This window comes from Caenorhabditis elegans, chromosome II (assembly GCF_000002985.6).
Source record: "Caenorhabditis elegans chromosome II".
Lineage (NCBI taxonomy): Eukaryota > Metazoa > Nematoda > Chromadorea > Rhabditida > Rhabditidae > Caenorhabditis > Caenorhabditis elegans.
The window spans coordinates 5,757,946-5,779,745 of NC_003280.10; the positions used below are offsets into that span (position 1 = coordinate 5,757,946).

General features: G+C 35.4%; 4 protein-coding genes, 1 long non-coding RNA gene and 9 other non-coding genes across 15 annotated transcripts; 6 read left to right on the forward strand and 8 right to left on the reverse strand.

The window, feature by feature from the left end:
* The first annotated feature begins 94 nt into the window (after window positions 1-94).
* Window positions 95-816, forward strand: F10C1.23 (Lipoprotein). The gene is made up of 2 exons (NM_001356843.2): window positions 95-152; window positions 563-816. The coding sequence occupies exons 1-2, from the start codon at window positions 135-137 to the stop codon at window positions 680-682; spliced, it is 138 nt and encodes a 45-aa protein (NP_001343756.1). The 5' UTR covers window positions 95-134; the 3' UTR covers window positions 683-816.
* A 287-nt stretch (window positions 817-1,103) lies between these two features.
* Window positions 1,104-1,223, reverse strand: F10C1.20. The gene has a single exon (NR_051101.1). It is a non-coding gene; the product is annotated as an Unclassified non-coding RNA F10C1.20 (non-coding RNA).
* Window positions 1,224-3,538: 2,315 nt separating this feature from the next.
* F10C1.19 lies at window positions 3,539-3,679 on the forward strand. Its single transcript, NR_051102.1, has one exon. It is a non-coding gene; the product is annotated as an Unclassified non-coding RNA F10C1.19 (non-coding RNA).
* On the reverse strand, window positions 3,539-3,679 carry F10C1.13. The gene has a single exon (NR_051103.1). It is a non-coding gene; the product is annotated as an Unclassified non-coding RNA F10C1.13 (non-coding RNA).
* A 2,676-nt stretch (window positions 3,680-6,355) lies between these two features.
* F10C1.11 lies at window positions 6,356-6,496 on the reverse strand. The gene has a single exon (NR_051104.1). It is a non-coding gene; the product is annotated as an Unclassified non-coding RNA F10C1.11 (non-coding RNA).
* A 444-nt stretch (window positions 6,497-6,940) lies between these two features.
* Window positions 6,941-7,090, reverse strand: F10C1.12. The gene has a single exon (NR_051105.1). It is a non-coding gene; the product is annotated as an Unclassified non-coding RNA F10C1.12 (non-coding RNA).
* A 5-nt stretch (window positions 7,091-7,095) lies between these two features.
* linc-122 lies at window positions 7,096-7,456 on the reverse strand. Its single transcript, NR_101692.1, has one exon. It is a non-coding gene; the product is annotated as a long non-coding RNA linc-122 (long non-coding RNA).
* A 216-nt stretch (window positions 7,457-7,672) lies between these two features.
* On the forward strand, window positions 7,673-14,139 carry ifb-1 (Intermediate filament protein ifb-1). Of its 2 annotated transcripts, none has more exons than NM_001393083.1 (7): window positions 7,673-7,829; window positions 11,154-11,404; window positions 11,702-11,823; window positions 11,869-12,657; window positions 12,768-12,969; window positions 13,017-13,124; window positions 13,582-14,139. In NM_001393083.1, exons 1-7 carry the CDS (start codon window positions 7,697-7,699, stop codon window positions 13,744-13,746), a joined length of 1,770 nt encoding a protein of 589 aa, NP_001379694.1. In that variant the 5' UTR covers window positions 7,673-7,696; the 3' UTR covers window positions 13,747-14,139. The 2 variants fall into 2 exon arrangements, with proteins under 2 accessions (NP_001379694.1, NP_495137.1); NM_062736.6 differs by lacking the exon at window positions 7,673-7,829 and adding an exon at window positions 11,000-11,055 and having other exon boundaries at window positions 13,582-14,130.
* F10C1.15 lies at window positions 10,277-10,400 on the reverse strand. Its single transcript, NR_051106.1, has one exon. It is a non-coding gene; the product is annotated as an Unclassified non-coding RNA F10C1.15 (non-coding RNA).
* On the reverse strand, window positions 14,109-16,275 carry dmd-5 (Doublesex- and mab-3-related transcription factor dmd-5). The gene is made up of 5 exons (NM_062737.9): window positions 16,085-16,275; window positions 15,558-15,722; window positions 15,154-15,246; window positions 14,518-14,739; window positions 14,109-14,469 (listed from the first exon to the last, which is right to left on the reverse strand). The coding sequence occupies exons 1-5, from the start codon at window positions 16,221-16,223 to the stop codon at window positions 14,246-14,248; spliced, it is 843 nt and encodes a 280-aa protein (NP_495138.2). The 5' UTR covers window positions 16,224-16,275; the 3' UTR covers window positions 14,109-14,245.
* Window positions 14,942-15,136, forward strand: F10C1.18. The gene has a single exon (NR_051107.1). It is a non-coding gene; the product is annotated as an Unclassified non-coding RNA F10C1.18 (non-coding RNA).
* On the reverse strand, window positions 14,971-15,054 carry F10C1.t2. The gene has a single exon. It is a non-coding gene; the product is annotated as a tRNA-Leu (tRNA).
* On the forward strand, window positions 15,287-15,401 carry F10C1.17. The gene has a single exon (NR_051108.1). It is a non-coding gene; the product is annotated as an Unclassified non-coding RNA F10C1.17 (non-coding RNA).
* Window positions 16,276-16,283: 8 nt separating the features above from the next.
* On the forward strand, window positions 16,284-16,475 carry F10C1.1 (uncharacterized protein; the record flags this gene model as incomplete). Its single annotated transcript, NM_062738.1, has 1 exon — window positions 16,284-16,475. The coding sequence occupies one exon, from the start codon at window positions 16,284-16,286 to the stop codon at window positions 16,473-16,475; it is 192 nt and encodes a 63-aa protein (NP_495139.1).
* Window positions 16,476-21,800: the final 5,325 nt, after the last annotated feature.

Below are 21,800 nucleotides of genomic sequence, written 5' to 3' on the forward strand. Positions count from 1 at the left end.
CAATACATAATTTCGAATTAAAATTAATTCCGTGACATGCCCTAGTATGGAAAATTGGTCCCATATAAAAGTCGATTTTTCTCAGAAAAAAATTAATTCAGAAAAATTTCGGAAGTCGACGTTGTCCAGCGAATATGATAATCGCTTCATTTGTGAGTTTGTTTTCAGAGTTTTCAGAGATTTGCCGTATTCCTATAATCAGTCTGGATTGCTCTAATTTGTGATTGGTCTGTATACGGGTGCGAGACTAAACAGCTGTGCTAATCAGGAATTCACCAATAATATGAAAAAACAATGCAAACATCGCTACTCGGAACTCTTGTGAATGACCGTTTTGTGGTGCCCGTATCCCGATCCTCGATAGCGATGAGTCCACTGTGCTCACTGATTGTGAGACATTGTATGCATGTCACGAGTAAAGCGTGGATTCGATTTAGAACCATTGAAAAGTCAAAAACTGCAAGGTTATAGAGCATTCTGGACTGATTGATGTGATGAAATACGGCGAATTCTGTGGAACTTTAAACACGATTTTGACAAATTTTTAATATAAATATTTCAGGCCCTTGCTGTTGCCGTCCTTCCGGCCGTCGCAATCTTCTGTGGAGGAAAGAAAGGAGGACCGAAAGGAGAGAAGAAAGATTCAGTGTACGAGGATCTAGCTGCAGGAGATAAGAAGTAGTTGGAAAAGAAGTAGAACCACCAATCAACAAAAGACGTCTTCAATGCTTTTCATCGTCTTCTTCTAAAGAAGACCCCCTCGAGTAATTTTGTGCTTATTTCACATAAACTCTCTGAATAACAATTTGAGTTTTATTCGTCATGACATTTCAATATAACTATACGGGCTGTGATGGTTCTCGTGAAAGATCAAGGTTATCCAGGAGAATCATAACTTTGAAGGAAGTTATTTTTCAGCAATATCTTGCACTCAATAGGTTTTTGAGATTTGCACATTTTTCATGACGACACATCATGCTTTGTTTTTGAAAACAAACTTAATGCAAATCAATACATCCAAATACCCCTAATTGTAACAGTTTTGTCATTTTGTCTTGTTGCAAAAAGTTGCTGATGATTATTGGTGGCCCCCTTCGGGTCGTACGAGCGTAGGTAGGTAGCCAAATGTTTGCAAAATGGCTAAAGAAGCTTACGGAGGACTACGCTTCTACAATTAATTCGTCTTTTTCCGCCCGCGCACTTTGCGAGAGGAGCAAGCAAAATGGTTGGAAAACGAAAAAATAAAAGAAAGATTTGCGAATTTCGAAATTTTTTTTGCGAAACAATGAACCGGATTTTTGACGGAGAAGGTTAACAGAAGTTTGAATGATTGATCAATGATTATTGAGCAAAACATCATCTAGTTCATCATGATGTGTTTGATAGCCTGAAAATTAAAGAGAGAAATTGGCATTTTGTTCAAATTTCTAAAAAACAAACATCAAGCAGCTTGTAAAACTAACACTTTTCTAAAAACAACTCAAATTCAAATTTAGACAAAAGTTACTGTGTACCATGTACTTGCAGATTACCCTACTCTACTTTGCTCTGATCCTTGTACTTTAGAACGATACTCTTTGTCACGTACATTTTCCCTTCCAGAATCTTCTTTTTCTTCGCTTTTCCAACACACAAGTTTCCCGTCTTTTAAACTATTTACTTTTCAATCCCCTAGCAGTCCAATTCCGATGAGCCAAAACGAGGAAGGCATTGAAGTTAAAAGCGAACCAATGTTCCACTAATCCGACGATGAAACATTGCCAATGTGTGTCAGTGTTATTGGGTAACGATCAAAACGATAAAAATATTGCCAAAAAAAAAACTGAAAAACTAGCTTCACACGTTACAGAGATCCGATTACACATTGATCAATAAATGTATATCATTTGTTCTTTTTTTTAGTACAGCTCCTCTAATTTAACATTTTGTTTCACATACAGTTCCCATCAACTTGCAGAACAATTGTTAAAATATGTTATCTTCATTTTTAAAAGGTTGACCGATCGATTTATACGATATGATTTATTTTATACAATCAAATTTCTCTAGATTCCAGTAATTTGAACTTTCTGATAATCTAATTTGCAGTAATAATTTGTTGAAAAATCTAACTTTCGTGCGGTGTGGTTTCATTTGATTTCTTCTCGAAAATTTCAAGAACTTTTTGCAGGCAAATCGTTATGTAAAAGTGAGGTATTTGTCATGAATCAACATCTATTTGTAAATGCGCCTAACTCGGGTAGTTGACGAAAGAAATAAAGAGAAGGAAGAAGAGAAAGAGAGAGAGAAAGAAGTATAGTTGAAATAGAAAGAGAGCTGCCATCGGACAGAGGCGCCCGTGCGCAAGCAACGAGAACCGGCTTATACGGTGCGTAGTACGCGATTCGGAATTATACTGAATACCGAAAAGTTTCGATGGGAGGATGGAAGCGTAGCATAATATTTCACTCATCTGTTGGTCATGACGAATTCATTTTATACACAGCGACTTTTTTTGAACGACAGCTTCTTCGGAGCATTGAAGTTTTCAATTTGTTAAATTTAAAATTTATCCTGAACTTTACACAAGCTTATAGTAACGATTTATTACATGGGATCTCCCGGCTTCCACCAGAAGCTAAGGGAGTTCATTTGAGTTCAATTCAGAACTGATGTTTCTTCCACAATTTCCTCCTTATATAGACCTCTGATATGACCTTTCACGTAAAGGTCGCAAAGGTTGTTCCACGTGGTTATTGATAATTCCTACGTGATAGGGTTACCTTTGTTATTGTAGAAGTGTGGTTATGTTGAAGTTGCTTGCGAGTTGGTTCCTTGAGTCGCGATGCTTGGTGGCGATGTTCGTGTGTCGAGTGTCATAAGCCGCTGATAGTATGTATTTTATTTTCTTGACAGAAGTTGAATATCCGTATTCGACACAGGGTTTCTGGCAGAATTCCGCTTATATTACCTTTTCTAGGTTTCTTTAAAACTATGAACTGTTTGAGATCGGAAATGACAGTAATCCCGAGAAACTTTTGATCAGATCTTTTTGCAGTTTTGTATACTTGCCTGATATGATTGGTTCACAAATTCTCAATCAACTTCAGCATTTTTTTGATTTCCGAAAAGTGCATGAAACTTACAACACACTTGTTCTTGCCTCTCTAATTTTGTACGACGACTTGATACGTACCTCGTGCCTACTTGCCTACCTCCCCATATGTTTGCCTAATTCCCGTATTTTTCAACGTCCGGCATTTTCTGGTTTCTCGAGTAATTTCAAAAAGGAATCAGAAGCCAATTTTTTGGCACGCTGCAGGTGGACATTTTCATGCCTCCGGAAAGTTACACTTTCAATTCTTACAAACTTGACAAATCACATAGAAACTCGGAAATTAAGCTTTTGTAAATAATACTTTCTGAACACTTTCTTAGAACAAATTAAAAATTGAAAACCCGGAATTATCTTTTTTTTTCTCAAACCTAATAAACTAACAACAACTTTTGTCAACAGTTTGTTTCTTTTCACAACTATGCCGTAAAACTGGTTACAAAATGATGACGAGTGTCCAGACGACACCAATTAGAAGGCGTTCCTCTCGCCTCTTTTTCTTCATTTTTTTCACTCTTTTTTTGCGTGTCCTCCTTTACATAAATAGAAGAGGAAGGGACACACCCATTTGAGTCATCAAAAGGCAACGAAAAATGAAGATGAAAAGTATAAATGGTTGGATTTTGTTGCGTTCCTTGCATATTATTGTGTTCATTTGTTCCTGGCAAAACCTGGGTCTTCCTTCTCAATATATTATTTTTTGAAAACTAATTTTTGGTGATTAAAGAAACCTACAGTACCGTTTCATAATTTTCGTTCTTTCGCTATATTCTTCTAAATTTCAATCCAAAAGCTAAGCACTCACAGTTTTCCGATTGAAATCAAGCAGGTCATTCACTTCAATTCAGTTCTCGCATTTGAACTGAACAGCCTCTCACTCTCTGTGTGTGTGTACAGTACAGGATTACATTTTTATTTGCATTTTCCACAACAATTATTATTCAGTACTGGGTTTCAAGTTGATTCTAGTTTAGATTGATGAGGTGAAAGATGGAAAAAGTTTGAAGTTCTAAAATCGAGCTTGAGCTGAAATATAGTTTATCAGTAAACTTTGGTTTATTCCTAGAATGATGTGCACCCGTTTTAGCTTTTACAGCTCATTTTCTGTTCTTTAAAACATACAATGACCTTGAAACTTTTCATACAGATGTGCAAAACTTAAAATATCTGTAAATGAGCTCCCTGAAGAATAACCAATTTTCTCTTATTTTGTCTCATGGTTTCATAAGTTCAAGATTTTGATATGATTAGCTTCCATCTAGACACTTATAAGACAGGGATAACTTATTTTTAGACTTACGCTTCACCTTAAAACATTGAAAAATTATACAGTCACCGGGATCTTAATCTGAACAGTAGACACGCAATGAGGCTTAATTCCTTTTTGTACAGTTTTCGGCTCAAATTTCTTCTACTGTAAATATAAATATTTTGTAGCTCGAATATTCCCTTTACAGTTTTTCATGACTACTCATCACTACTAAAGTACTTTTATAACGTCATGAACGGTGTCTGTAAGTGTTCAAAACCCAATTCTATACAAATTTCTTTCACCTCTGCCCGCCTCCTATTCATTTCAAACCCAATTATCATCCTTCGTGGTTTTTTCCTCCTTATTCCTCTTCTCCATCTGTTTTTGCCCGTTTTCCTCGTTCCGATTCCTCTTCGCTCCGAATCTGCGGAGTATCGACGAAAATTGGGCGTCGTCCCGTTTCTGAATAGGAAAATGGTTAGACTTCGGGTGAGGACGGTAGAAAAGAAGAAAAAAAACGAAGAATCGAATCCAGTTGAAACGCAAGAAAAAAGGAGAAAAGCGGAGAAGAAGAATGAGGAGGAGGACGTCGACCAACCGTAAAACGCCCCCATCACTTTTGACTTCAATTTGCTTTTTTCAAGGTTTAGCCCCTCGTGTCTTCCATAACACATCCTTCGAGAAATCGTTATTTTAATTTATTTGTTTTTTAAACATCTAAACTATTTCCTCATTTGCAAAATTCAAATAGTTCATAAAAACAAAAATACAAAACCCCACCCGTAAGACGACATAAAACTGAGAACTATGCCTAATCCATCAGTTTCATTTTTCTCTTTCTTTTTTTCATCGAAACCATCTATTGAAAACCAGTAGACTCATAGTATTAATTGGTAGAGGTTCAAACTGCACCAAAAAAAATCAGTAAAAAAAAGGCAGAACAACAAGAGCGATAGTTCCTAGTCTGTAGAGTCTGTAGATGATTAATTGAAATTGGATTTATTCCTTTCTGAATTTCAAAATTTGTTCGTTATTGTATTATTAGATGGGTCAACGTTATGTAGCCTTCTATTCATTCAAAAAGCTCACCCGCCTGCATACAGGCGCATTGAGACCTACCCACTTAGCCGGGAAGAAAGCTATCATATCGGCTATAATTTTTCAATGCTAAATGAGCGCATGATGCCTACCCGCCTACCAGTAGACTTACTTACCTTCCTACCTACCTCCTTGCCTATCTCTCTTGCAAGCAGAGTCGTACCTGTAGATAGGCGGGTAGGCATATTTGTGCATGCTAGTTTTCACATTTGCCTCGAGATTAGAAATTGGCCTCAACTTACCGTATTCTTCCTATTAGACTTGTATCTTCTGGTTCTACTTTGGCAGAATATATCTCGGTTGCTTTAAATTTTATCAATAAATTGTCAACTACCAAATATGTACCAAATATGTCTCTATATTTTGGTTGTAGAGAATTTTTTGATAACACTTGAGACAATTGGAAAATAGGCCGTCAAAGTAGAGTAATTGTGGTGCAGACTTTGTAGGGAAAATACGGTATGCCTCAGCTTTAGTACTGGACGGCGATAATTTTAAACTATTTTTTTACAGGTTTCAATGTTTACAAAACTTGTTTACTGACAATGAGTTCTTAATTTTTTTACCACAGCCCAACATTAAAAATGCAAAACCTTAGCCAGCACGGAACATTTTCGTAGAACTATTTGATCACTTGTACCTCCAATCTTGTCATCATTCTCACCCATAAATGAAAACAAAATGTTAACAATGTCTTATTCTCCCCCTCTTCCAATTCCCTCACTAACATCTCCTCATTTTTCCATTTCAAATCATTTCTCTCTTGTCCTTGACTGTGATAATCGGCCACTTCCTATGAGGTAAAAGTAGTCGTCATCTCTTCTAAATTCTCTCGGAATACGCCTATACGCCAAGCGCATCATTTCAAAAAGTGAAGCGCGCAGAGAGAAAAAAGAAGGAGGAACGCAAATAGCAGCTCGTTTTTCGACGGTTCGGCAACAAAATGGGGGCGGAGCAATTGGTGGGGGCGCTTCTCAGGGCCTCTGCCTCATCGACCCCCGGCGCAACAGACCGTCCTCACAATACCCTTTCGGTATTCTGTAGGAATGCTTGTGTGTGTGTGTCTTTCCGATTTCATTTTTTTCGCTTCACTTTTTTACTCCGAGCAGAGCAGGAGCACTGTGTCTTTTTCTACTTTTATTCACTCCACCCCAAAGTTACTTTAAGCTTTCTAAACTATCGTGAATGAGTAACCGAATGGTTTAGGATTTCAAGTAGTGTCAATTAGAACTTGGTCATACAATTACTCAATAAATTTCCAACTTTATGACTCACTGAACACCCACATGTTTCTTCACATCTTTTGCTAGTTTTATTATGATTTTAAGTTTGAGTCAACAAGCTTTAGGTATGAAAATATGAATACTAAAATTAAAAAAAAAACAGCAATTCATTTTCAAAATCATTCATAAAAGTTGAAAACTTTACGAAACAAAATGCAACATAAATTTCGCTGTCCCACTTTTTTTAGAAAGTTTTTCAGATCTGAACAATTAAGTCTTTAAAGGAGATAGGCATGAAATCATTCCTTTTTGCCGGCTTTCGTACTTGGTTGCATCCTATTTTTCCTGTGAATTCTAGTAGGTTTCGTGCCTACCTAGAAGGTTTTTATTATTTTGCGATCATTTCACGTTGCTCGAAAAAAACAATTATAAGAAGCATTTACTGTAGTCTGCAGAAATAAAAAAAAATCAAGATAATCTTTTAAAAAAATCATGAATAAAATCATTTAACTTCCATCATTTTCTCGTCATTTTCCACCCAATTCTTGCAAATTTCCCTGCACAATGCGCGAGAAATTCAATCTCTATTGTTCTTCCATCTAACAATTCTCCGGAATGTGCTTGGGTGTTTCAATTTGTTTGACAGGTTAACGTTGACTCACCATCATGTCCTTCCACCCATATTCAATTCTGATTTCCATGAACAAAAATGGGCGTGTTCAGTCACTCCTCCTCCACCTTATTTGTTTTCTGTTTTTTTGTGGAGTGTACTCAAAAAAATGTTGAACATATATATGAGTGTGTATGTTTGTTGAAAACCGGCCACGCTTATTTGGGTTTTGATAAGGAACAAATTGGATGCCGAAGGATGCAGAAACATTTTTTTTTATCATATTGTTGTTTTAAGGTTTAACACTTTTTATTAAAATTTGTAATTGTTACTTTTTGCTCAGTTTTCTGTATTTTCCCAATTCAGCTTCTATATTTTCAAAAAAAAAATTTCAGGTAGCGTCAAACTTCTGAAAGAAGATGTCGTCTCACAAGGAATCTTCCGAGTACGAGATGCAATACAGATCCACCATCCAGCCAAGAACAGCGGTTCGCTCTCAATCACGTCAGTCTGGAAACTACGTGTCTGGTGGAAATGGAGCAGGATCCGGAGGTTAGTTAGATTTTAAAAAAATTTAAAGTTGAAAACGGTAAAGATTAAAAAAAATTTCAGCTATTACTATATCCTTTCCTCTGAAAATAATCATCAATACCAGGAGCATTTCTTGTTTCAAATTCTTGATTTGAAATCCGGATAGTTATATATCTTTTAAAAAAATTTCCTACTGAAGTCTAAGCTTCAGAGATCACTCAATTTCCAACGTATTTTCTATACTTTCCTGTTAGATTGAGAGTTTCAGAATATACTTTTATTTTTTCAAAAGTAGTAAACCTTCAAGCTATTTTTCTCCTGGACCGGTCTTATAGATGACCTTAATTCAAGTTGACACTATACATCCGATCAACTATTAACTGAACCAATATTCCAATATTCTTTTTTCCTTTCTTTCTCTATTTCTCTGTTTACATGTTTATCCGTCTACTACCCATCCATAATTATGTATTTGAATTCAAAGCGAATTAGTGAACAGTCGCATCAATCGAACCGAACACTTTATTCTCTCTCTCTCTCTCTCGTTCATCCGATTGCAAAAAAATAGTTTGGGTGGTTTTATTAATCAATTGGAAGATGAAGTAAATATTGGTTTTTGCTGTGCTATACAATAGAAATGAGGATGGAAATATAGACCTGGAGGATGAAAAGAAAATATAAAAACGAGAAAAAGAGAGCAAGAGTCGTTATCAGTGCGAACGCGTTGATTTGTTCTTGGCTAAACGAAACGTTTTTGAGAAAGGTGAACAGTTTGGTAGAGGATAATATTTTGAGCAGGGATTTTACATTTTTTCTACTCGGAGTTGATCCAAAATCTTCTGCTTAAAAATATCACTTAAAATCAATTATTTTCGAAATTATAAAAGTTAAAAGATAAAAAGTAATACTTTATGCCTTTAAATGCAATTTTTAATTTAATGAGTTTTCTTAATATTTGCTCACTTGGCAAGAAACCACACTTTTTCATAGTTTAACAAAAATCTAGAAACAGGTTTTTATGAAGTGAAATTTCTGTGAATAAATGGGGGAATTCCTCAAAAATTAAACAAATATTAATATTTTTGGAGTTTTGAGGCAAAAATGGGGAAAATTTGAAATTGGCAATTTTAGCATAAAATGTCAGGATAATTAAAACTTCAAAAACTGCAGTCGAAATATATTTAATTAAAAGCTAAAAACAGTTTTTAACAGTAAAAATTTGAAATTGAAAATTGTTTGTTAAGTCAGAGATTTAGGTACGTAAACTTACTACATAGTATTAGCTTCTTATAACTTGCCGTAAGCCTACGCACGTATCTGCTGCCTAAACACAAGTTATCTTTTATGTTTGTAATTTTTAGTTGTTCTTTGAGCAAGTTAACTCACTGTGAAAATAGAAAATAGGCAGGCATTACCATAACAAAAGAAAAATTGTTCTTTTTTATTGTTTTAAGCAAATCTGGAGATCAAGATCAAAATATAAGACCACAAGATTTTTTTCCGGCAGCCCATATCGTTTCCTATTCAACCGTCATTAAATCCACTTTTTCTCATCCAAAAAATCCCATAAATCTCTGGGTTTTCTCGTCTCTCGATACAGTCTCACAATTAGCATAATCACTGAGGAACGCCCTTCATTTTCAAACCAAAAATCTATTGAATTTAAAAGTTCAAGTTCCATCAAGTTTATAGTGCATGACAGAAAGAGTTGTTAGGCAAATAGTCTTCAACTATGCATATACATAAAAATGGCAACATTTTTGGAAATAAAATGCAAAAAGCAAATAACAGATTGAAAGAGGCACCAAAATTTCAGACAGTTTTAAATACAATATTTCAATTTTCGTAACCAGTTGAGATAACATGTATAAAAAGATACATTGAGCCGATTAAGTCAACAAAATGTTTAGTTTGTTGTTTCTTGGGCACACTTTCCGCCAGCCGGCTGACTGCTCAACACACTTGAAAACTTGACGGACTTTGAAGAAATCCGAGCTTTTATTGATTTTATTCATCATTTATTTTAATTTTGTTTTTTTTTGGGTAACGAATTAAAATTAAAAGAATCCCCTGAATAACTTTTAATTTAGAATACAGTTACGAAATAGATGAGAAATAGGTGAGAAAGGAAGGAATGACCACACCCAAGATGTGACTATTTTGAATGATGAGAAACTGAGACATGGAAAACACCCATTTTTTATGTGTGATTAGTCATTTAGTTTTAATGAGTGAGAATTGGGTGGAACAGTGACAAGAACTTATTATACTGATTATCACTTGATTTATGAGATCTTCTCGGATAGAATCTCGGATTTCTCCGATTTATTGCAAGATGGTGTAGAGTTTTTTTTTTCAATTAGAAATGTCCCATCTTACATTTAAGTTGTCAAAACTAATTTTTTAACCAATTTTGTTCTAACTTGAGATAAGTCAATTTTTGCGGCCCGTGTTTCAAGATTCTTAAACTTAAAAACATTTTTGAGGACTGGAAATGATGTTTTTCTTAATTGAATTTCTATCAAATTGACAAAAATAAAACAGGTACGTTGGCCTAAAAATAAGCCTTCCTACCATTAGATTTAGTTTCTGAAACAAAAATATCTCCCTTACCAAAAAATGTCAAAAATGGAATCCTAGTTAAATTAATTAGCTTCCCCGCAATTTAAAAAAGATAACAAAAATGAATGATTGAGATCTGATCAAGATGATTATCTTTAGTTGACTCCGCCCACAACAACCTTGACGTATTCTTCATCTTCAATTTCTAAGTAAGTAGTGTCTTGATCTCTTTCCACTTTTCTTCCAATTTATCCATTCATTCATAGGCACAGTCAACTCGCAATCTGTACGTATGTGTACATGTCCGTTGTCTTCAACTTATCACCATTATATCTTCTTCTCTTTCTCCATTTTCTATCATCGGTGATGATCGGGAAGGCAAAACCATTGACACACCTTCATTCTTTTTCTCTAAGTTCTCCACAAATTTAATGCTATTTCTTCGTTGGGTGGAGTATTCAGAAGAGGGTCAGAATTGGTCGACGGTTTCCGTTATTTTGCATAGTGTTTGTGACACTTACATTTAGTTTCTATACCATTTGTTTTTCATTTTTCATTCAGAAATTTTCGAACTTGTTCCTCATTATTTTTTTTCCCTTAATCTTCTAGAAAAACTTTAAAATTTCAAGCTAAAACACATCAGAAATGGAGGCTGAATCAGCGCCACAGGCACCAATGTCAGGAGGTAAGAATAGAAGAATATCGAAATATAAATTCCCAATAGAAATATAAAAACACTCAAATCAAATCTAATCTCCTAATTATCATTATAAAAACGTTCAGGACGCGTGCTAAAGATGGTGACAGAGATGGGATCAGCTACAGTCGGAGGAATTTCACCGGCCTTGTCCGCAAACGCAGCAAAATCGTTCCTTGAGGCGACTGATAAGGAAAAGAAGACACTGCAGGGACTCAATGATCGTCTCGGAAATTACATTGATCGTGTCAAGAAACTCGAAGAGCAGAACCGTAAATTGGTTGCTGATTTGGATGAGCTTCGCGGAAAATGGGGAAAAGACACATCCGAGATTAAGGTATTTTAGTGAATTTCAAATAAATTTTAAGCAAGCTTCTGCAAGCAAAAAACTGAAGTAGTTGTAGAAAAAACATTTATTATTTGATTGTGAATCAGTAATTTCTATTTAGATATATATTCGAAACTTTCAAGATTTTATTTACTATATTAGAGAATTCTCTCAAACATCCTTAAAATCTTCAACTTACCAGAAGAAAATCTGTGCGCTTCCTGTCCAGTGTTTTTTTAAAATTTCAACCTATATTTTGGAACAAACTTCTTAAAGCTTCTTTCCTATTCAAATTGTTAATTTCAGATCAAATACTCCGAATCCCTCTCAACAGCTCGTAAGGACATTGACGATGCTGCTCGTAGAAAGGCAGAGGTTGATGTGAAAGTTGCCAGACACCGTGACGACTTGGCTGAGTACAGATCCAGGTTTATTTATTCTTAATTTTCTGTTGCTTATCAATATTTATTCAGATACGAAGATATCCAGCAACGCCGTGAGTCCGATCGCGAGAAGATCTCCCAATGGACCAATGCTATCGCTGATGCTCAATCCGAAGTTGAGATGCTCCGTGCTCGTTTCAAGCAATTGACAGATGAGGAGAAGCGTGTTACAGCTGACAACTCGAGAATCTGGGAAGAACTTCAGAAGGCCAGAAGCGATCTTGATGATGAGACCATTGGCAGAATTGACTTCCAAAATCAAGTGCAGACTTTGATGGAGGAGCTCGAATTCTTGAGAAGAGTTCACGAACAAGAGGTTAAGGAACTTCAAGCTCTCCTTGCTCAGGCTCCAGCTGACACCAGAGAGTTCTTCAAAAACGAATTGGCTCTTGCCATCCGTGATATCAAAGATGAGTATGATATCATTGCCAAGCAAGGAAAGCAAGACATGGAGTCCTGGTACAAGCTCAAGGTTTCCGAGGTTCAAGGATCTGCCAACCGTGCCAATATGGAGTCCACCTACCAGAGGGATGAGGTCAAGAGAATGAGAGACAACATTGGAGATCTCCGCGGAAAATTGGGAGATTTGGAGAACAAGAACTCACTTTTGGAGAAGGAAGTTCAGAACTTGAACTACCAATTGACCGACGATCAAAGACAATACGAAGCTGCCCTCAACGACAGAGATGCTACATTGAGAAGAATGCGTGAGGAATGCCAAACATTGGTTGCTGAGCTTCAAGCTCTTTTGGATACCAAGCAAATGCTTGACGCCGAAATTGCCATCTACAGAAAAATGCTCGAGGGAGAAGAGACCAGGTAATTATTATCGTTATTTAATCAATATTCCCAGCAAGCCAAATTTTGGGCAGTTTTGTTATCATTTTGTTCTAAAACCTTTCTCAAAAGTTTCAAAAATATATTTGCAGAGTCGGACTCACCCAAATGGTTGAGCAAGCCGTCAAGACGCATTCTCTCCAACAACAAGAAAACACTGATTCGACAAGATCAGTTCGCGGTGAGGTATCCACCAAGACCACCTTCCAAAGATCCGCCAAGGGAAATGTGACAATTTCCGAGTGTGATCCAAATGGAAAGTTCATCAAGCTTGAGAACTCGCACAGAAACAAGGTATGTTGAAGCTTTTTGGTTTTGAAATGTTGAAAATTTTATTTCAGGATGAGAATGTTGGTGAGCACAAAATCAGAAGAAAGTTGGATGGAAGACGCGAAATTGTCTATTCCATTCCAGCCAATGTTGTTATCAAGCCAGGAAAGAACTTGACCGTAAGTTATTTTTATCATTGTTTTAGAAAAAAGTGTGTAGCTATGTAAATATTCTTAGTATTTTTTTAGTCTGCCACTATATTTTTGAGAAACCCAGCCAACATAGTCTGAAGCCCGTTAAAAACGTACTTTCACCTGAAAATTTCCAAAAAAAAAATTTTGAAAGGGAATGGCCAAATTTTGCTAAAATCTGAAATTTTGTGAGATTGTCCATGTAGCAATATCGGAAAATCAGTTGTTATTTCTCTAATGCTCTTTATCAGAGTTACAGGTTTTAGAAATTTGAAAATGTTTTCCCCAAGTTTTGAGCCACCATAAGAAATTTGGAAACATTTTCTGAGAGGTCTCATTATGAAATTTAATCGTTTCGGGTTAGTCTAAGGGTTTCTCGCATTTGCTGAGAAACTAATCTACATAATTTCGAAAAGAGAATATTCCAATTCCAATAAATTTCCAGATCTACGCCCGTGACCAAGGAGGCATCAACAACCCACCAGAGTCTCTTGTCTTCGATGGAGAGAACACCTGGGGAATCGGAGCCAATGTTGTGACGTCATTGGTGAACAAGGATGGAGAGGAGCGTGCAACACACACCCAGAAGACCATCCAATCCGGACAATAAGCTCTCATTATTTTTAAACAACTTTTTCTCTTTTAAACAACTCCCCAAAATCACTCAAGTTCTCTAGTTTCTGTCCATAATTTTCTTATTATTCTTGATGATAGACCTTCTCGACATTTTTTCTTTAAATTGATTCATTGAAACTGCCTAAAACTGACCAAAATATTGAATTGATTTGCTTAAGACTCTTCACTTAAAATCGCTAATCTGAAATTCATTTTAAAAAACATCAAAAAAAGAACAAAAACGTTTGCAATTCTTTTCATAATACACTGCTTTTCCCGTTCAAACTTCAAGTGTTTCCCCCCGCTCATTTTCCACCGAAAAATCTTTCTATTCAATGTTTTCTACTTCTTTTTCAATTTTAATAAGATTTTTTATTCAGTTTAGTTTTTTTTAATTGAAGACAAATCATAAATACAATTTTAAATGTGACCATATAAAAATATACAAAGTATTGGAACTCTGATTCTGACGATAAGAAAAAATATTCAATTTCTCAAAATGTTTTATCATTTTCTCGGTATTCTTCTTCGGCTTCCTCATTTTTCATTAAACGATGACTGTAATCCAATGGAGCAGTTTGTGGGAAAATTGTGCTCGGTGATGACGTGGCAATTGTTGGCTGGGCTGAGAAGAACGCTGGTGGAGCTGCGAGGCTCGCAGCAGATGCGAAATCTGACATTGATGGAGTTCCGAAGAAATGCGGCATCACTGAAAACACTGAAAATAAGTTTAATTTACGAAATAATATTGAATAAGCTCTCTTACTCGGAAATCTCATGAATGGTCTTCCATACACAGGATTGAACATTGGCATTGAAGAGTATCCATTTGGTTTGAAAACTGGACTTGTTGGAATCACTGAGCCACTGGTATTTGGTGTTGATTCAGATGAGAGCTCAGGTGGGGAAGAAGTGCTTACAACAGTTTCAGAACCTGTTGGAGAGCTTGGTGAACTCCGTTGTCCCTGTGAGTCTTCGTATTTTTCTTCTGAAAGGTAGTGCAAGGTTAGTTAAGGTTAATCTTTTAAATGAGAGCAATTGACTTGTAAAGTGCTAATCTAGATTAATCCCATCAATATTGTGAATAGCTTATCCCTCTCAAATGCATCTGCTTCTCGTAAAGCTTACAGTGCTCTCTAGCTAATTGACTTACGCAACCAGGTACGGGGATTATGGAGATGGGGTAAAAGTGCACCTGTTTCCGAATACGCAAAAAGTTTAGCACGAGTGGGGTTCGAACCCACGAGGTGTTATCCACCATTGGAACTTAAGTCCAACGCCTTAACCACTCGGCCATCGTGCTGGCCATTCGACGCGGCGCTCCGTAGCCTTCACATTACTGCGGGAAGAAGAGAGCGCACTCTCATTTCTCTGTCTCGAACAGGCTGTCATGTCGACTCACCAGTATTATTATTGTTGTTGGTCGTCGGAGAAGCGTGGTTTTTCCCGTGATGTTCACCGGCATCGAGACGAAGAATATCGAGGAGATCATTCGCTAAAAAATAGAAATTAAATAAAAAGTTAGCGTGTTATTCTATAAAAAAAGAGAACAATGTGTCATTGTAGAAGGTGTGTGAGCATACAAAGATGACCCTAATGAACTATTAGTATTGTAACAAGTATAGGTCATATTAGTGTCAGGTTACCCAATAGTTAGTCTAGCACCTCGAGCACAGCGGGAAGCTTGTTCAAGACACAACTTGAATGAAAAATGACCGGAAATACTTGATCGGGAAAAACACATGCACTGATTCAGCACCAGCATTCCACAGCTTAATCCCCGAATATTTAAATAAGCTGACTTACCATTTCCAGCAGAACCCAGAAGTACTTCCAAATCTCTTGCGTCTCTTTCTTCCTGAGATTGCTGACGACGAAGAGCAACCTGAGCAGCCATAACTCGTTGTCTTTCGGCAATTAATGTGCACTTTGCACACATACAATCCTTCCATTGACAGTAACGTTTGTGACCTGGAAAGTTTATGGAATATTACATTTAAATTCTAGATTTTCCACGAGAGCACAAATCACGCAAAGATGGCAAGATCGGTGATGTGTTTCCAAAAATTGAAAGTTCTTATAGAGCAACTTATTTTATGGTTTTAACAGAAGCCGGAGCATCGAGTGTTATTGTCCCCTTATATTTTGAAGTAAGCTTTACTGGAACTATTACATGCACTTGAAAAAAATTTTGTACTTCGATTAAGGATTAAACAAAATGATTTTTCTGGTAGTCTTGCTTAATTTGACAGCTTGAATCTCGGTTTTTATTTTTTATTCTATGAGACTGATGAATATGGTTAATTGTTTTGATGGAATATTAAAATACGAACCTTTCAATGCAGAAGTAGTTCCGTGATTCCGACATCTCGCGCATTTCGGAGTCCTTTGATTCCTCTCTGCACGAATTCGAAGAATCTGTTCGAGGCTAGTTGGCGGTAGCACAGATACTGACGACGGAGAAACAGGCATTCTGTTTAAAATATTTTGTTGTGAATAAGGTGAAATGTTATAATATCAGAATGAGAGGTAATGGTTCCCAAAAGGAATGCTCAAGTCCCACCCCTTTTGCTCTTCGATCAGTGCTCGCGCGGACCACCAACCGGAAGAAGCTCCACCCTTTGTGAAGAGGGTGTCGGGGAAAGAGGGGTTACTGTAGGATCAAATGAAACAGATATATCCAGAGATAGTAGTAGAAGGAAAAGAAAAAATAAGAGACTGTGAGAAAACATTGAGTAATTTGGTAATAATCAAGTGGGTGTATAACAAGGCACTATATTTAGGAATGTTGAAAATATACGGTAATCAAATAGTTTTAAATCGAAAAAAACTGGATAAACTGCTCTTTGCTTAATCGCCTATAACTCGACAGTATGTCGCAACGTTTCAACCAACTTTAGCAAGTTATCGCAAAAGTTGCAAAAGTTAGGTAAAGCTGGTTAAATTTTGGATGATCCCAAAAATGAGCACTGAAAAACTACCGAAAGTTGGCTAAACTTGGTTAAAAGCTTCTAGCCTTTCTTGAGAAGGTGTGGCGAGTTTCTGATAGTGAGTAGGGACTATCAAATCAAATAAGCCACTTGACCTGCATTTTGTTTTAGGCCATGGTTGCCATATTTCAAAATTCCGGAGTTGAAAAATGGTGACGCTTGGAGATATGCATTTTCAAAAACTGTACCCACAAAACATTGAAACTTTAATTTTGTTCAAAAAATGTGAACACATTCCTATCCTGCTGCAAGTAGCGCAACTTCTCTCAAGATTTGAATGGAAGTTATGGAATCAATATCATCACCATATGCCAAATCACGAGCCATCAATCACCTGCCAACCACCACAACAAGAAATTCTTAGAATAAAATTGAAAGTGTTTTCAATAAAGTTTACATCTTACTAGATTCGCGTACACACCAATTTTAGAGGCTGCAATTTGAAATCGTGTGCTCTCTAAACATCAGAATAATTACAAGTTTGCCACAAAAGCATCGGGCCTAACCGCGTAATAATCACAAGGTATCATGACAAATAACTAGTAGAGATTGAGATGCTAATTTAAATTACCGCAAAACGTATTAAAGAGGCTAAGGAAGGGTATGCTAACAACAATAATCATAACATATGGAGAAGAGTGTTGGTTGTGGACACCCCCTTGTAATTAGAATTTGCGAATGCAAAAGCTCATGCTTGTGTTTTGATTGGATTTCGGCATGGCCTTTTACACATTAAATATGAAAATAGGTAATCTGTGATAGAGAAGAGAACGGGTGTACTTCTGAACAAGTGTATTACAAGAGAGCTCAAGTAAAATTTGTAAGCATGGGGTTGAGCGTACATTTTCGAAGTAGTGATCGCGAATTTAACGTCCAAGAACAGATACATAAGAACCACAAATTTCCTGGTTTGGTGCAAAATTTAACTTAATTACCAATGAATTCTGGAGATAACAGATACACTCTGGCACACTCCAAAACGTTATAATAACCTATGCAGATCTATCAGAAAACGTAGACACCTCGTGTAAAAATGAACCTGTTTCCTGTCTGAATTCTACTGAACAGCTGAAATTGTCTGGAACATTAACTGTAAAAACATTGAATAAGATTAATTGTTCATTGGTGAGCTCGCCAGGGAAAGTCGTCGTTGAGACTTTGAATAACGAAAATTTTGAAAACATTGCTCTGAATGAGCACCCGACATCGATTAATTTGAGAAATTCACATCCCGAATATCATTTGAACTCTGACTTTGAATATCTTGAAGAGTAACTTTTCTAACCTTTTTCCTATAATATACGCAAAATGGTTCAAATAACCTAAATTGTCAACGACTTCTTTCAAAATTATATCGGCATACAAAATTTTTGAGAAAGTCCTATGAAACTAGGCTTTTTGTGAACATTTTTGAATCCACTTGATCGTGTACCATTTTTATTAGAAGCCGTCAATAATCAGTTTTACAACTCACTATTACAACTCACTAACTCAGTATTTTGTTTCAGTGTTTTCATGCACATCTTCATTTTCTGGTGAACTCCATGAGAAAGTTGGAAAACCGTGAAGGTCGAAAAAATTGTGAAAATGCGCAAGGAATTTAAGAAAAAGTTAGATAAACTTGCGAGAAAATTTACTCTACTAACAATATCACAGCGTTTTCATCTGTTTCAACTTCAATTGTTTTTCAGTCATGTGATAAAATTTCGAAAAAACATGCAACATTTAATAAACTGATTTCATTTATTCATCATCTAAAAACATTTTGCCACCCAGTGCACTCAACGCAGATGTTTTCTTTGCTTCCTGGTATTAAGAAACACTTTATATCCTAATTCTACAGTAAGATTGTTTTGCAGGTGTGACATATTAGTCTCTACTAATGTGTACTAGCTCTTCCCTTAGTTTCATCTATCCTCTTCACGCGATTACTGTAAACAAGAAGCATTGTGATGCTTTTGTGCTCAATATGCTCAATGGAGAAAATGATGGGATGAATATAAATACATATTTATGTAAACGATGATGATGATTTGTTGAAAAGAAATTGAAGAAGCCACTGAAGGTGTTGAGAGCATCTGTGTGCATTTTCGGCTCTTCACAATAATTGTTTTCGATTTCAACTCAAGAGGCAAAGGTTGTGAATGTAATATGTCTCTGTCAAATATGATTTACAAAATATGTTCAGGGAAAAAAGAAGTTAAGGACCTGGGGGTCTTGAATATTCCGGTTCAAATCGTGGATTCTAGGAAAATAAATGAAAAAAAAAAGTAATTTATTCTTTGTTACGAACCAAAAGTTAACAGATAAATTCCTTTGTTTTAAGCCAAGTCGGCCAATTCCGCGAGCAGGTTTACAAGTTGAAATGTCTGAAGTTTATTTTTTGCCAGAACCGCATTTTTCCAAATTTTAAACATTCGAGCAATCACATATTGGAAACAAGGAAATTTCAAAATAAATTTTCAACTGCTTAATTAGTTAACAATCAATTTTCTACATTTTTATATAAGTCTCAGAAATACGCACCAATTTTCTGCTCATACACAATTCAATAAAGAAAATTATTTTGAGATTTTTTTTAATTAAGAAAAATGATAATTTTCAAACTAACTAACAAATATACTTCAGATTCTTTATTTGAATTTTTATTTTGTTAAAATGAACTGGTTTAATGAAAAACCCAATATGAATACCTCTAGGTAATTTTTTTTCCAGAAAAATAAGTGAATGTCTTCTTTTCTATTTTCCGGTTACTCTTTCACACCCCGATCCAATACCATAATCCGCGTAAGACTGCACCTGTAATCCCATTGAAGTAGGTGTCAGAATACAGTTGATTCCACACCTCTTTTCTGAATTCCACCGACAGTGTCTGTTGACACCACTTCATTATCTTCCAATTGCACAATATTTGAAACAAACTCCCATTATGTAAACACTGAACAGGTGTTCACAACAAGACTGTGAGAAGAAGGACGTATTAGGTCATAATGGACATATACAGGGCAAATAGATGGCATCCCGGAAGGCATTGACAGGGATAAGGAAATAAATATAAGGCTTTTGATATTTTCAATTACCATAGCGACAGCAATTAATTATCTTGCTTTAATCAATTTGTGAAAAATCACTTTGACAGTGTATATCTCAAATGTCTTTAGTTTAATCAAAATAAATTTAACTGATGAAATACGCCCGAAATCTTTCTCCACACTTTTCCAGTTGAAAATCTTTTTGAAATAAAAACCAAAGGCAATTAGGATATGAGTTATCAAAGGAGAATAGTGAAGGTGTATTACCAACACAGGTTATACTCATATGCAATTCCTGTTAGAGACAATACATTATTATTTTATACAGTATTTATAAAAGTTGTTTTTTACAATTAAATAGCTAGACAATGCCACATTCTAAATTTACCTCAATAAAATAATACCTGCCAGCAAAAGGTGCAAGCCAAGGCTCGGTGGTCCACAAAACTTCCTAAACTCGAAAAACTGCGTATATTTAAACTGACGTATCTTAAAAAGAACAAGTTTAGACAACAAATGTTTAACTAACAAAATAATTAGAAATATTTTATCTTTCTTCTGCATTACTTTTCGTAGCAAAAAACCTATCATTCATTGAGTTGCACAGAGTCAAAGCCATTATTCCAAAATTTACAGAAAATTTTGAGAACTCTTTTGTTTTAGCCTTTATAACTCAACTTTCATTAAATTTCAGAAGATAAAATTTGCTGAATTGTGAGTGAAAAATATTTCTCCATATTTTATCAGTTTTAAGTTTTTTGATATTTTCATGTTCCGCCAAGTTACAGACCGTTTTTCGAAAAAATCCAATTTCGCTCATAAAACTCTTCATATCCAACGTATCGACTTGAAATTTTGAAAAATGATCACTTTTTTGAGGTCTCTACAATGTCCTAAAAAATCTTTCAAAAAACACCGTCCATCTCCAAAATCGTCCTCCGCTCCGAAAAATGAAATCGGACTTTTGCTTTTCGAAAAATGGGTTCACGTAAAATGCTTTTTATTTACATTAAAACAATTGAAATACTGAGCAAATTACCAAATAATTACACGTGAGAATTAAAATTATGTTCTTTTTGTTTAATTTTTAGGTCATTTCAGAGAAGAAATCACCTAACATAAAAGAAACATGAAATTCGTAAATAGCGTGTTCTCAGCTTTCTAAAAATATATTTTTCGACCCAAATATCCCAATTTCATTTTTTGGTCATTTTCCGAAAGGCAAACATCCGATTTCATTTTTCGGAGCGAAGGACGATTTTGGAGATGGACAGTATTTTCTGAAAGATTTTTTAGGATATTGTAGAGACCTCAAAAAAATGATCATTTTTCAAAATTTCAAGTCGATACGTTAGATATGAAGAGTTTTATGGCGGAAATTGGATTTTTTCAGAAAACGGCCTATAACTTGGCGGAACATGAAAATATCGAAAAACTTAAAACTGAAAAAATATGGAGAAATATTTTTCACTCACAATTCAACAAATTTTATCTTCTGAAATTCAATGGATGTTGAATTGTGGCGGGTACAGCGAAAGAGTTCTCCAAAAGTTTTCGTGATTTTTGGAATAATGGCTTTGGCTCTGTGTAACTCTACAAATAATTAACGTATTAAAATAAAAATTAATTTATTAAAAAGAAAACATATTTCTGATCATTTTGTTATTTAAACATTTGTTTTTTGGACTTGTATTTTTAAGATGTGTTAGTTTAAAGATACGCAGTTTTGCGAGTTTAGGAAGTTTTGTGGACCACCGAGCCTATTACCTTTTGCTGGCAGGTATTATTTTAATGAGGTAAATTTAGAATATGTCATTGTCTAGCTATTTAATTGTAAAAAACAACTTTTATAAATGTTGTATAAAATAATAAAAAGTCTCGCTATACTTTTATATTCTCATGAACGAAAATTAAAACGGGTAGTCAAGAAGCAAAGTAGTCAATAATTTTAGAGTCAATGAGAGATTGCTCAAAACTTGACTATTCCACTTTTATCTAATCCTTAACCTCATTTGATTAAATGGAAA

What these genes read in the sequence shown, in the direction of transcription:
- dmd-5 (NM_062737.9), bottom strand. Translation starts at nt 16,223, where the DNA reads ATGCCTGTTTCTCCGTCGTCAGTATCTGTGCTACCGCCAACTAGCCTC. An exon ending in AACTACTTCTGCATTGAAAG is followed by an intron (nt 15,723 to 16,084) that starts GTTCGTATTTTA and finishes TAAACTTTCCAG; the next exon opens with GTCACAAACGTTACTGTCAA. An exon ending in TCTGGGTTCTGCTGGAAATG is followed by an intron (nt 15,247 to 15,557) that starts GTAAGTCAGCTT and finishes TCTATTTTTTAG; the next exon opens with CGAATGATCTCCTCGATATT.
- ifb-1 (NM_001393083.1), top strand. Translation starts at nt 7,697, where the DNA reads ATGTCGTCTCACAAGGAATCTTCCGAGTACGAGATGCAATACAGATCC. An exon ending in AAATGGAGCAGGATCCGGAG is followed by an intron (nt 7,830 to 11,153) that starts GTTAGTTAGATT and finishes AAAAACGTTCAG; the next exon opens with GACGCGTGCTAAAGATGGTG. An exon ending in TTGGCTGAGTACAGATCCAG is followed by an intron (nt 11,824 to 11,868) that starts GTTTATTTATTC and finishes ATATTTATTCAG; the next exon opens with ATACGAAGATATCCAGCAAC.